The 10497-nt window shown below is 35.9% G+C and overlaps 1 protein-coding gene across 1 annotated transcript; it reads right to left on the bottom strand.

Moving 5' to 3' along the window:
* Window positions 1-5667: 5667 nt before the first annotated feature.
* LOC110452874 lies at window positions 5668-9698 on the bottom strand. The gene is made up of 5 exons (XM_021501595.1): window positions 9626-9698; window positions 9013-9099; window positions 8487-8643; window positions 6718-6783; window positions 5668-5792 (listed from the first exon to the last, which is right to left on the bottom strand). The coding sequence occupies exons 2-5, from the start codon at window positions 9097-9099 to the stop codon at window positions 5773-5775; spliced, it is 330 nt and encodes a 109-aa protein (XP_021357270.1). The 5' UTR covers window positions 9626-9698; the 3' UTR covers window positions 5668-5772.
* Between the last annotated feature and the right edge of the window lie 799 nt (window positions 9699-10497).

Below are 10497 nucleotides of genomic sequence, written 5' to 3'. Positions count from 1 at the left end.
ACAAAAACGAAAACTCGCTTTTAAAGAAAATATAACGGCGCTTTTTTGCTTTGTTGCAGCGACAACGCGACTAAACACAAAATAAAACGTAATTGCGTACTTTGTTTGGCTTTTTACGTCAATTAATATATAGTTGTTGATGATACAAGTATAGTTAACAGCCGAAGGAATCAACCTCATATCAACATAATAAAACGTGATATAGAATTAACTTATCAACTTTAAGTAAGTCATGTGGATGGTCTTTCCCGATGCAAACAGTCTAGTGGAAACGGACATACCAGGAGGACAAGAAAGAACATGAGAATGACATATTAAGGCACGGAATGTGACGAACAATTGATCAGCAATAGGGTATGAAATGTGAACAGTCTATCACAACGACTATCTGCAAAAACATCCACATGATTATGATTATCATAGAGTATATTTTGTATCAGCATTATAATGCAGCTTGTTTATTTAGATCTTACTTATATGCATATACTACCTTTCTTGAAACAGTGTGAAAATCAATCATAGGGTGTATTAACGATGACGCAACAGACGGATATTTCTTGACCACAATACACTGATTTTATGAATATAACGTATTTTGTACATGTACCATATTTTACACTGCATTTCCCCAACTCTCTTCTAACCTGTAATTTATTCACGTCACTATCCCTTAGCTATAGATGATAATGTTGGTTATGAAGAAAGGTAACAGATTTATATAAGTGTATTAACACTTGTTTCTGTCTCCAATTCATTTATGTATAATCATATTTGTATTATGTATTACATATGTTATGTGAATAAAACAAAGTTTAAACTAACTGATCAACAAAGGATATTTACTCCTTCCTCATCTTCATCATACCATGCAAAAAAATATTAAATTTTTAATACTTAGTAAGTCCCAAGTACAGATAGCCTGCCGATATAACTGTCTGTGAAATTTTACAAAAATAAATATCAACTTAGCATTTTGATTAAATGTTAAATCATCTGTGTTTTTAGCCCAACTGCCCGAAGGGCAAGTGAGCTTATGCCATGGCGCAGCGTCCGTCGTCCGTCCGTCCGTCAACTTTTCCTTTAAACGCTACTTGTCCTGAACGGCCAAGTAGATTTGGACTAAATTTGATCTGTAGTATCCTTAAGCCAAGGGGACTCAATTTTGTATAAATGTTGGGTCTGGGACGGAGGGCCGGGGCCCAATAGGGGAATTATAGCGAAGTCTCTAAAATCCTTCATCTGTAGGAATGAAAGGATTTGTTCCATATTTGGTCAGAAGCATCCTTAGGGGAAGGAGAAAATATTTTGATTAAACGGTGGATGTGGCCCCCCTGGGACATGAGGGGTAGAGCCCAATAGGGGAAATAGAGGTAAAACCTTTAAAATCCTTCTTCTACCATAGGGATTAAGGGATTTTATCCTAATTTAGTCTGGAGCATTCTTGGACCAAAGGGACTCAATTTTGTATAAGCAGTGGGTGTGGTCTCCCAGGGGGCAGAAGGGCGAGGCCCAATAGGAGAAATAGAGGTTAAACCTTTAAAATCCTTCTTCGACCATCGGTATTAAGGGATTTTATCCTTATTTAGTCTGGAGCATCCTTCGGCCAAGGGGACTCAATTTTGTATAAACGGTGGGTATGACCCCCCTAGGAACATAGGGTTGGGGCTCTGTTTGAAGTTTGTTCTCGCTATATCTCAAGTACTGGATGGCTCTTTCTGAAATTTCATATGTATTTACAGCACCTACCATGGAGTGCTATATCTTTACTTCATACCAACTATTTTAAACATATTCAGGTGAGCGATACAGGTCCTCTGGGCCTCTTGTTTAATTCAAGTCGTATGATGACTAACCAAATAATTCTTGTCTCCACAAAAACAATTGATTACAAAATCATGAGGAGTAGTGATGAAAATCGAGATTAAAATAGAGTTATCATAATAAAATTTCAAAAATGAACATTTTTTTACTATTACAATATTTTCACTATTGTCATAAAAGTTTAAAAATTCAAAAATAAATTATCATTACCCGCTGCAAGATCTTAAGGTGGAGATACAAGTCATATGGCATATCCACTTGCATATACAACTCAGTGTAATATTTCACTTTATCAACAACAAAAATACCCCTATCATATACCAAAATGTTCATTAGAACATAATGATCATATATAGGTAAAAATAATTAAAACAAAATGACTGAAAACATATTTAAATTTACAAATTTATTGGATGGTTGCATCCCTACCTCACACAAGCTAAGTCCTAAAATTCCACAAAAATCATATTTAATTTCTTTAATGCATAGTCTATGAAAACCTACAAAAGAATTCACTTAAAATCCATTTACAATGAAATACTGGCACAATTTCCTGATGGTTGTTAAGCCCAAATTGGCAGCCATTTTTTGCTAGAAAGTAGTTCATTTAGTCAATGAAGCAGAAAGTATGGAGGCCCAAAACTGAAATAAAAAATAAAATTTCCTTCAATTTTGGCTCTATCCTCTTAAACCCTTGTAGGATTCATTATGTTTAAATGTAGTTTTGATTTCCGAATAGAATTTCAAACAATCTCTAAAAGAGTTATCACCCTTTATTTTATCTTCAAAGATTGTCTTTAAATCTGCTTGGCTTTGTTGCTACAGCATGTAGTTGTGCTTTCCAAATCAGCATTTGAATTTGATTATATTTCAAAGCATTTTTTTCATGAAGTGTGTTTGTGTTTCCCAATTTATAATTATTTATTTAACAATCTTTAAGGGTCTATTGTCCCGGTCACCTTGGTTCGAAAACGTGATTCCCTAAGCCATTCTTCACATATCGCTTGTTTCCGTGCTTGCTTCTGGTCGGCCAAAACATCAGGAATGGTATCAGCAGTGTCCAGACCACCAACGCCATTTGAAACACACTCTGATGATTGTTCCGGCTTCTTGGTACAAAAATCACTGCAGTTGTCATGGTTACCCAAAACATGATGCACTGAATTACGGATATCGTGCTCAGGTTTTCGTGCAACCGCCTTCTTGTCTTTCTCCTGTGACCTCATACGAATTGCACATCGTACGCCCTTAGTTAGACGAATACGAACCATCTTGGTAAGTTTTCCCTGACCTTTAACTGAGTTTTACTCTCCACCAGTTTTTCTAGATTCGTACACAGACACTTGCGACTATGGTTAGCCCATTCCATTTTTGTGACTTTAAATCTCCATACCGGCACTTGCTGCTGGATCCTGGCAAACACAGAGCTATCCCCATCAGCAATTAGGCGCAGGTAGCGCAGACAGTGCGTTGATTACCCCTTCTGAAAACCCTCTACTATCGTGTCTGCTCCCATTGCCTGACTAGTGTCAGTCCAATTCCGGAAGCACATGTGTGGTTTTGGTTCACAATGCCTGGATTTCAGCTGTTGAGCAGACATAACAGTGTTTGTTTCTAACCCTTTTTTGAAGCAAATTTCTCGTCTCTGCTCCAATAATAAAACCTACTATGTTTGCTTGTGAGAACGCTTTGATCATCCACCATCACACAATACGGTTATTGCTGGGATACCGTCATGAAAGTCTTTCCACAGCTAAACGACGCCCTTCAGCTACAACTTACTGCATGTTTTTCTCAAGGACGTTGTGCTAAAGATCCCCAATCTTTTGCTCAATCTATGAGTATGAAGATTGTTGGAGTCCAGGGAGCCCAATTGCCAGTCCACCACTTGTCACCATTGAGCCCTAAACCGCTCTCGAATTAGTTTCTTGCAGAGTTGAGTTAGGAATCTGCTTGCTCGTTTTGAGAACAAATTCCTTTCCACAACCTGGACAGCACATCTTTAAATCACTGGCAAGGCCATTATGGTACTGTTCTACATAATTCACTGACATTGACACCTCTTTTGCTGCTGCACACGTCACAACATGGCTTGGTATATCAGACATATGTTTCTGAAAATTGTCAAGGTTGAACTATCGACTCCTATCAAGTGTTTTACTAGCATCTGGAGTAAAAGTTACCTTCAGTCCATCTTGCCTCAACTTCCGGGCTCTCAGTTGAGATTTCCTCTCCTTTATTCTTGTCATTGAAGACTAGCCATTTATGATATTATATCGCCTTAATACCCGGTATGGATTGCACCTTTTCTCCTTGTCCTACTTCTTAAATTCTGCTAACGTTTTTGCTAACTTCCTCTGTCGCAGTTTGCTACGTGCAGAATGCTGTCCAGTTACTGCATTAAACTTTGAAACTCGTCTTTTTCTTTTTCCCATGTCTACTTAGAAATGCTACAGATGTATGAGTCTCCATACAGTACCGCAGGGTCTTTTATACTCGGTTACATTTCCGGGGGCTTCTGGCAGGGGGGACACAATACGTAACACATGTTTTTTGTCGATAATAGATACATTAAAATGTCAATACAACAAATAATGACACATGTACATGGAGAGATATGAATCAAACATCAAAAATAATTTAGTTCACAAATAGTCTTGTTGTCGATAAAACGAGGACATTTTCGGACCCCAAACAAATACCTGAAACCACATGAGAAAATGCAGATCTGACACTTAGCTGACAGTTTAACACGGAGCAAACACACCATAAAAAGTGATATATAATTGATAAGAAACTGACGATCTGCGATCGGCTAGCTCAGTGATAGTGTATGTAGCATATCCTGCATAATATATAAGGATCTCGAACGTAACAGTAATATATATATGTAATCATACTTACTTGCATATCGACGTTTCCTTGTTAAGCTTACCGGATGTGCCCAACAACACATGTGCTATTGTTTGTTTGTCAGTTGTTTGAGATTTAAGCAACTACATATTCGTCTTAACCCCCGTGTCTGCAGGGCTCTCACCATTAGGCGCCTCTTACGACATGCAGCATGATACAGCAGGTGTTTCCCCCGAGTCTGCACATGGGGTTCATCAATAAAGCACTTGCCTTGCTCCACAACATGCTGAGTGATTAGTACCAGAGCTATGTGAGTGCATTTAGTGCATTCTTTATTTAAAGAAGATGCAATTTACAAGGTAAACTATCTTTTAATTTTCAAGATAATTACTGAAAGCATATTATAGAGAAAAACGATAAATAGGTTTAAAATTGTTTTCAAATGTTGTTGAAAGGTTACGCACGGGATGTGTTGTAAACCTTCCGGTAAAGGTAGTTTGGTTGGCCCAAACTTCTCAAAGGCTGAGGGGGATGTAAGAGGTTTTGTCTTGTAAGCAAACCTAAGATTACTGGTTTTCATAAAACTGTATATGATGTTGCGTATATATAATGTGAAATTGTATGAAACATATGGAAGATATCTGATATATTTTGCAAGATATATTAATTAGGCCTACGTAAAGATGTAATAATGTGAATGAATTAATTTATCGCTGTTAATATCTTCCTGTCGGGTCCATATAATGTACTCTTTAAAAGTCGTTAACTGTTAGATTATGCTGTTTGATATCATTAAACAATATGGGCCGATAATAAGATTACCAGAATAGAAATACTGCTCTTAGCAGCATTGAGGCGTTGCAAATGGTGTGACGTCATCGAGATAAACTCAAGTATGAACCTACACACTACCACCCCAGAGGGAACTCGGGCTAATGATGATATTGAAACCAGTCGATATTGATACACATTAGAAATGTAATATATCTGGATGTCATTTCTTTATTGATTTCATTTAACAGTAACGTGTAATTAATAAACAAGACTGGCGAGTTGGAAACAATGCGTATGCTGTTCCGTTTGATCTTTGCCTGCTCTTTATCCCTCCATCATGACGTCTGAAATAAGAATGAAAATATAGAAAATTTAAAAATAAAGGTACTATGAATATTCTCATCGCAGTTGTAATTCTTGACGAAGAAAATATATTTGGAATAAAATTTCACGGAAAGTATATCTACCAATTGTTGTTGTTCATTTACGAAAATATAGTATGCCATTATGTTACATATGTACCTGGTATCACTATGGAGATTTATTTAATTAATTAATTAATAACAAATATTGAGGGTAAATATATGGGAAAATTGCACTTCTGGTACTTAAGGCACATTTGTATGAGTAGTGTAATTTGATACTATGCTTCATAACACTTTCGTTTCCAAAATACATGGTTTACAGTGTTACCAATGCAAATGTTATTGAATTAGCAATATGTATATATGATGTTTGATTACAAATGATCATGTTCCTCCCTTCCCAAACACGTTTGTTTGTCTCAGAATCGCAACATTTTGGCTGCTTTTAGTCGAAGGATTATTTCCAAATGATTTTCAGTATTCCAAAACGGACTAAAAAGGGCCGTTTCAGTTTTACATAGGGATATCATGTGTTACGGTGCACATGTATATTAGGGATCCCTGTACCACTGCCAAAACTATAACTAAGTGTTCGAAACTGTTTTTCCGGCATGACTATTATATTTGATAAATCATTTCTGAAAATTAAACTGTTTTACGGGTATATACAAGCGGAAGTTAATGGGAGGCAACTGCATATTAGAAAAACAACAGTTCAATGGGACAGGGATCTATAGAACGCCTACAGAACGGTACCGTCCATTTATCTACAACGGGGATATATTGGGGGAAAGTTCATCTCAAATTCCTAATCACATCAGAAAAACTACAAGTATTATCCATTCTGTTAACGTCAAATATATTTTCAAATATACAACTGGAAAAAATATTTCTTTGTACGTACTCAACATGCAGTCTTCTTGATACGCTTCATCGACATAGAATTCCTCCACTTGAATAAGGTGGTCATCTTTCCAGCAAAAATAATGAATGCATAGATACATAAATGAAAGATACAAAATAATCACATTACTGATACAGTCATAAAGCTTAGAAATAGTGCAATCTTGTTCATCACATTTACTCATGTACTTTAAAAGTTAAGGAAACGACACAAAAGAATCCCAACGTACTCTTCCGTCAGTGAAATATAACTCGGAAGAGGTATATCATTGTTCAATATCAATTAAAACGTCCGTCTGTCACGTTTTCTGTTCCGTCCAAACATTACGCTAATAATGGTCTGATTCCAACAAAAAGTATATTAACGCAAAATTAATTCCACTTGTACATTCTCATTGGTATATTTGTTTCCGTGCAATAAGTGCGCTAATAATGGTCCTATTTCAACACAATGTAGTGTGCAGATACATATTAAAAGGTTTAAGACTAATTTTGCTCGTCAATATGATCCGTGCATATTTATTGATAACTTATTACACTTATATATTCTTCTTGGGTAATTTGTTTCTGTGCAACAATTATGCTTAATGATGGTCTTACTCCATTCGCTCGTCTGTGGAAATTTATGCATAATTGATAACAATTTATTAATTAGTTAATTAATTATTAGTTAAGGTATTCAACAACATGTTTCAGGCTCAATTCGCTCGTCTGTAAAAGTTTATGCATAACTGATAACAACTCATGAATTAGTTAATTAACGATTAGTAAAGGTATTCAAAAACCCTTGTAACCTTGTCATATTGACGTTACATTGGCATTTTATTATTGATTGTTGTATGCTGTGAAAGAAGAAAAACTTTTATTGTGTAGGAACACTTGCGGTTTTTTTTCACTGAAGAAATTATACCGAGCATATCCACACGTAAATAAATAACATTGAGACAAGGAATAACTAGCGTTTATAACTCTTTACATGGAGAAAGGTTCTAGTGGAGACTAGAACTGAATGACTGATGAATGTAGTAAATTCAACGAATTAAGGCGTTGATAGTACAACTGAATGGAGGATATCAGGTATAGAGCTACTGACCAAACGTTATCAACAAATGTTAACAAATAGCCGTATATCAACATAGCAACTGCAAAAGAACAACGGGTAGGTAATAAAAAAATGGAAAACTAGGACTGGTGGCGAGGACGGGAATCCACACATAAAGAGCATACTATTTTATTATAAATAACGTTAATTAATTAATTAAACATGATGATGACGACGATGATGATGATGATGATCATCGTCTCCATCATCATCATCATCATCATCATCATCATCATCATCATCATCATCATCATCATCATCATCATCATCTTATCCATTTGGTAAAGTTGTAGATGTGATAGATTTGGGGTATTTAAGTCCTTTAATGTGTAAAGGGTAATCACAGTATAATCTATGTTGATAATTATATACAAACTTCTCTATTTAGAGGAAACATACGCTAATGTGGATTAATCAATTCGGTTTGAAATAATTAAAATACACGACAACGTTTATACAAGCATGACTGTGTATCTATTGTTTGTGAATATTGAGTGAAAGAGGCATGTCGATTGCATAAATATACTCTTATGTCAGAAATGATTTTTACTGGTAACTATTTCAAACGTTTGAGGAGCGAAGGTACTTCTGATCACGCGCTTTCTGTTGATACAATACAGTAATTGATGAAAAAAGAATGTGTACATAAACAAAAAAATTGTACTAACGATTTAAATCAAATTGTTCGAAGAAGGCTTCTCTCCAATTTTCGGCAACATCCTCCGAGTTAGTTCCTAAAAAGAAGGCTTCAACTTCCGTTTCAGTTACCAGACCATCTCCGTCAGCATCATATGCCTCCAAGCTACATGGCACGGATACTGCTCCCTGAATTAAACAAACACATGTATCCACAGATAAATAGTTGTTCATGACAGAATATACGTAATAAAACGACGACGATATACGTACTCTCTCTCAAATACATTGCTTAAACAATTATATCGTATTTTTTAAAATGTTCTTGTACTTGTATTTGTATTGATCACTAAGTACGCATTCATTTCACATTGTGCTATTTTTAAAACAAAATCCAACGAAAACGATAACCAATGTCAAATTGTAGATTTATGTGTAAATATGAAAATGATAACGCTCCAAATGATAACGGGCTTTAAAAGAAATCCTTAAGTTATTCTCACTGGATGAAAGACGCTACATGCAATTCAATTTATAAGACTCTCTGTTAAATCTTACGTATTCGAGTAATTCAGCTTTCCCTTCATACACGGCAAAGTGTCCAATGCAGATCAGAAGCAGAAACCAGGCAGACATCGTTTCCATCTGTCAAAATTGTAACAGTATAAAGTTTGTTATGTACCATTTAGAGTAAATCGTTCAAAAGATTAACATTGTACACAGATATCGTTATAATATACAAACAGAAACGGCATAGACAAAATAACCGATCAGAGGCGTTTTCATGAAACCGTTCTCATGCTCAAGCATGTATTCTCTGCTTAATTCGGTAGTTTTAGAACTTGCTAAAATCTCGCGACACGGTCTAAATGTCACATATGGACTTTGATGATAACGATATTTGACCTTGTTTCGTCAACATTCTTCCGAAGCATTCAAAATAATGTGTTTGTTTTACTTCATACCTGGAACAAGAAATTGGGCTTTGGCACATAATCTGAGTTTGACCATCAAAACGGTTTTATGAATACGGGCGCTGGTGTTCAATTAACCGCAAAGATATGATTCTTTGATAGATTATACACTTAACGTAATTAGCAACGTTTGACGTTTTCTTAGACAACGAAAGAAATGGCATCTGGATAAATATTAGCAGAAGATTTGAAATTACCTTTGATACAGGACGAAGAATCCGACGAGGTGTCACGGAAGCATCTAGTCCAGTATTGTAAGAATTACGCTGACTCGAGTGTTTTATACTGACTCTAGTGTTTTATACTGACTCTAGTGTTTTTTACTGACTGTCTGTTGAACAAAATACTGTATTGGGTTGATCTTCGTTTGTCGACTTCTGTTTAGAAGAAGCTTTGATGTACGATTAATACGAAACAGAGTCACAAAGTTTGCTGTTATAATGGGACAAACATGACCGAGCTGTTTCTGTTATTAAATATTGATGTCTTTGTCGAACATGTTGTTACTTTTATGGTTTTCAGGTAAGCTGGTCAGCTCTCTGATATGCGGACATCAAAGCGGATTGATTCCTGTGTTATAATTGGATGGCCACCGCTCAAAGTTGTCCACGTTAAATATGTGTGTTACTGACAAGGATTAACGTAACAAACAAACGTTACATGTACTTGGTGGATGCGCGAAAACTCGCCAGCAAATCAGTATTAATATATTGATGAAGGCCGTCCTGACGGATGCCGCAAAAACACTAAGCTGAAATCCTTGAACTCCTGCTTTTGCCACGTCTTGCAATTTTGTTTTCTTTTCATTCCAGTCATTTTCTTCCCTTAACGTGTAATAACTTTATTTTAAGTGGAGACATTATGACGGGTACCACATGTGGCGCAGAAAACTTTCCCTTCGAGATCAGAGGGTCACGCTTGCGTTGTTGTGGGGTGAAAATGGTAATTATTTCTAATTTTCATGATAAATGATATCATTGTTGCTCGATGCATAAACATATACCTGAATAGATTCGGATTGAGCTCGCATACATAATGTTATTACCCATTTGAGAAAAATCTAGGAATT

The sequence above is a fragment of the Mizuhopecten yessoensis genome, unplaced genomic scaffold, assembly GCF_002113885.1.
Source record: "Mizuhopecten yessoensis strain PY_sf001 unplaced genomic scaffold, ASM211388v2 scaffold6955, whole genome shotgun sequence".
In the NCBI taxonomy this organism is placed as follows: Eukaryota; Metazoa; Mollusca; class Bivalvia; order Pectinida; family Pectinidae; genus Mizuhopecten; species Mizuhopecten yessoensis.
Note: the sequence above shows the minus strand (reverse complement) of the source record. Positions and strands in the feature narration are given on the sequence as shown.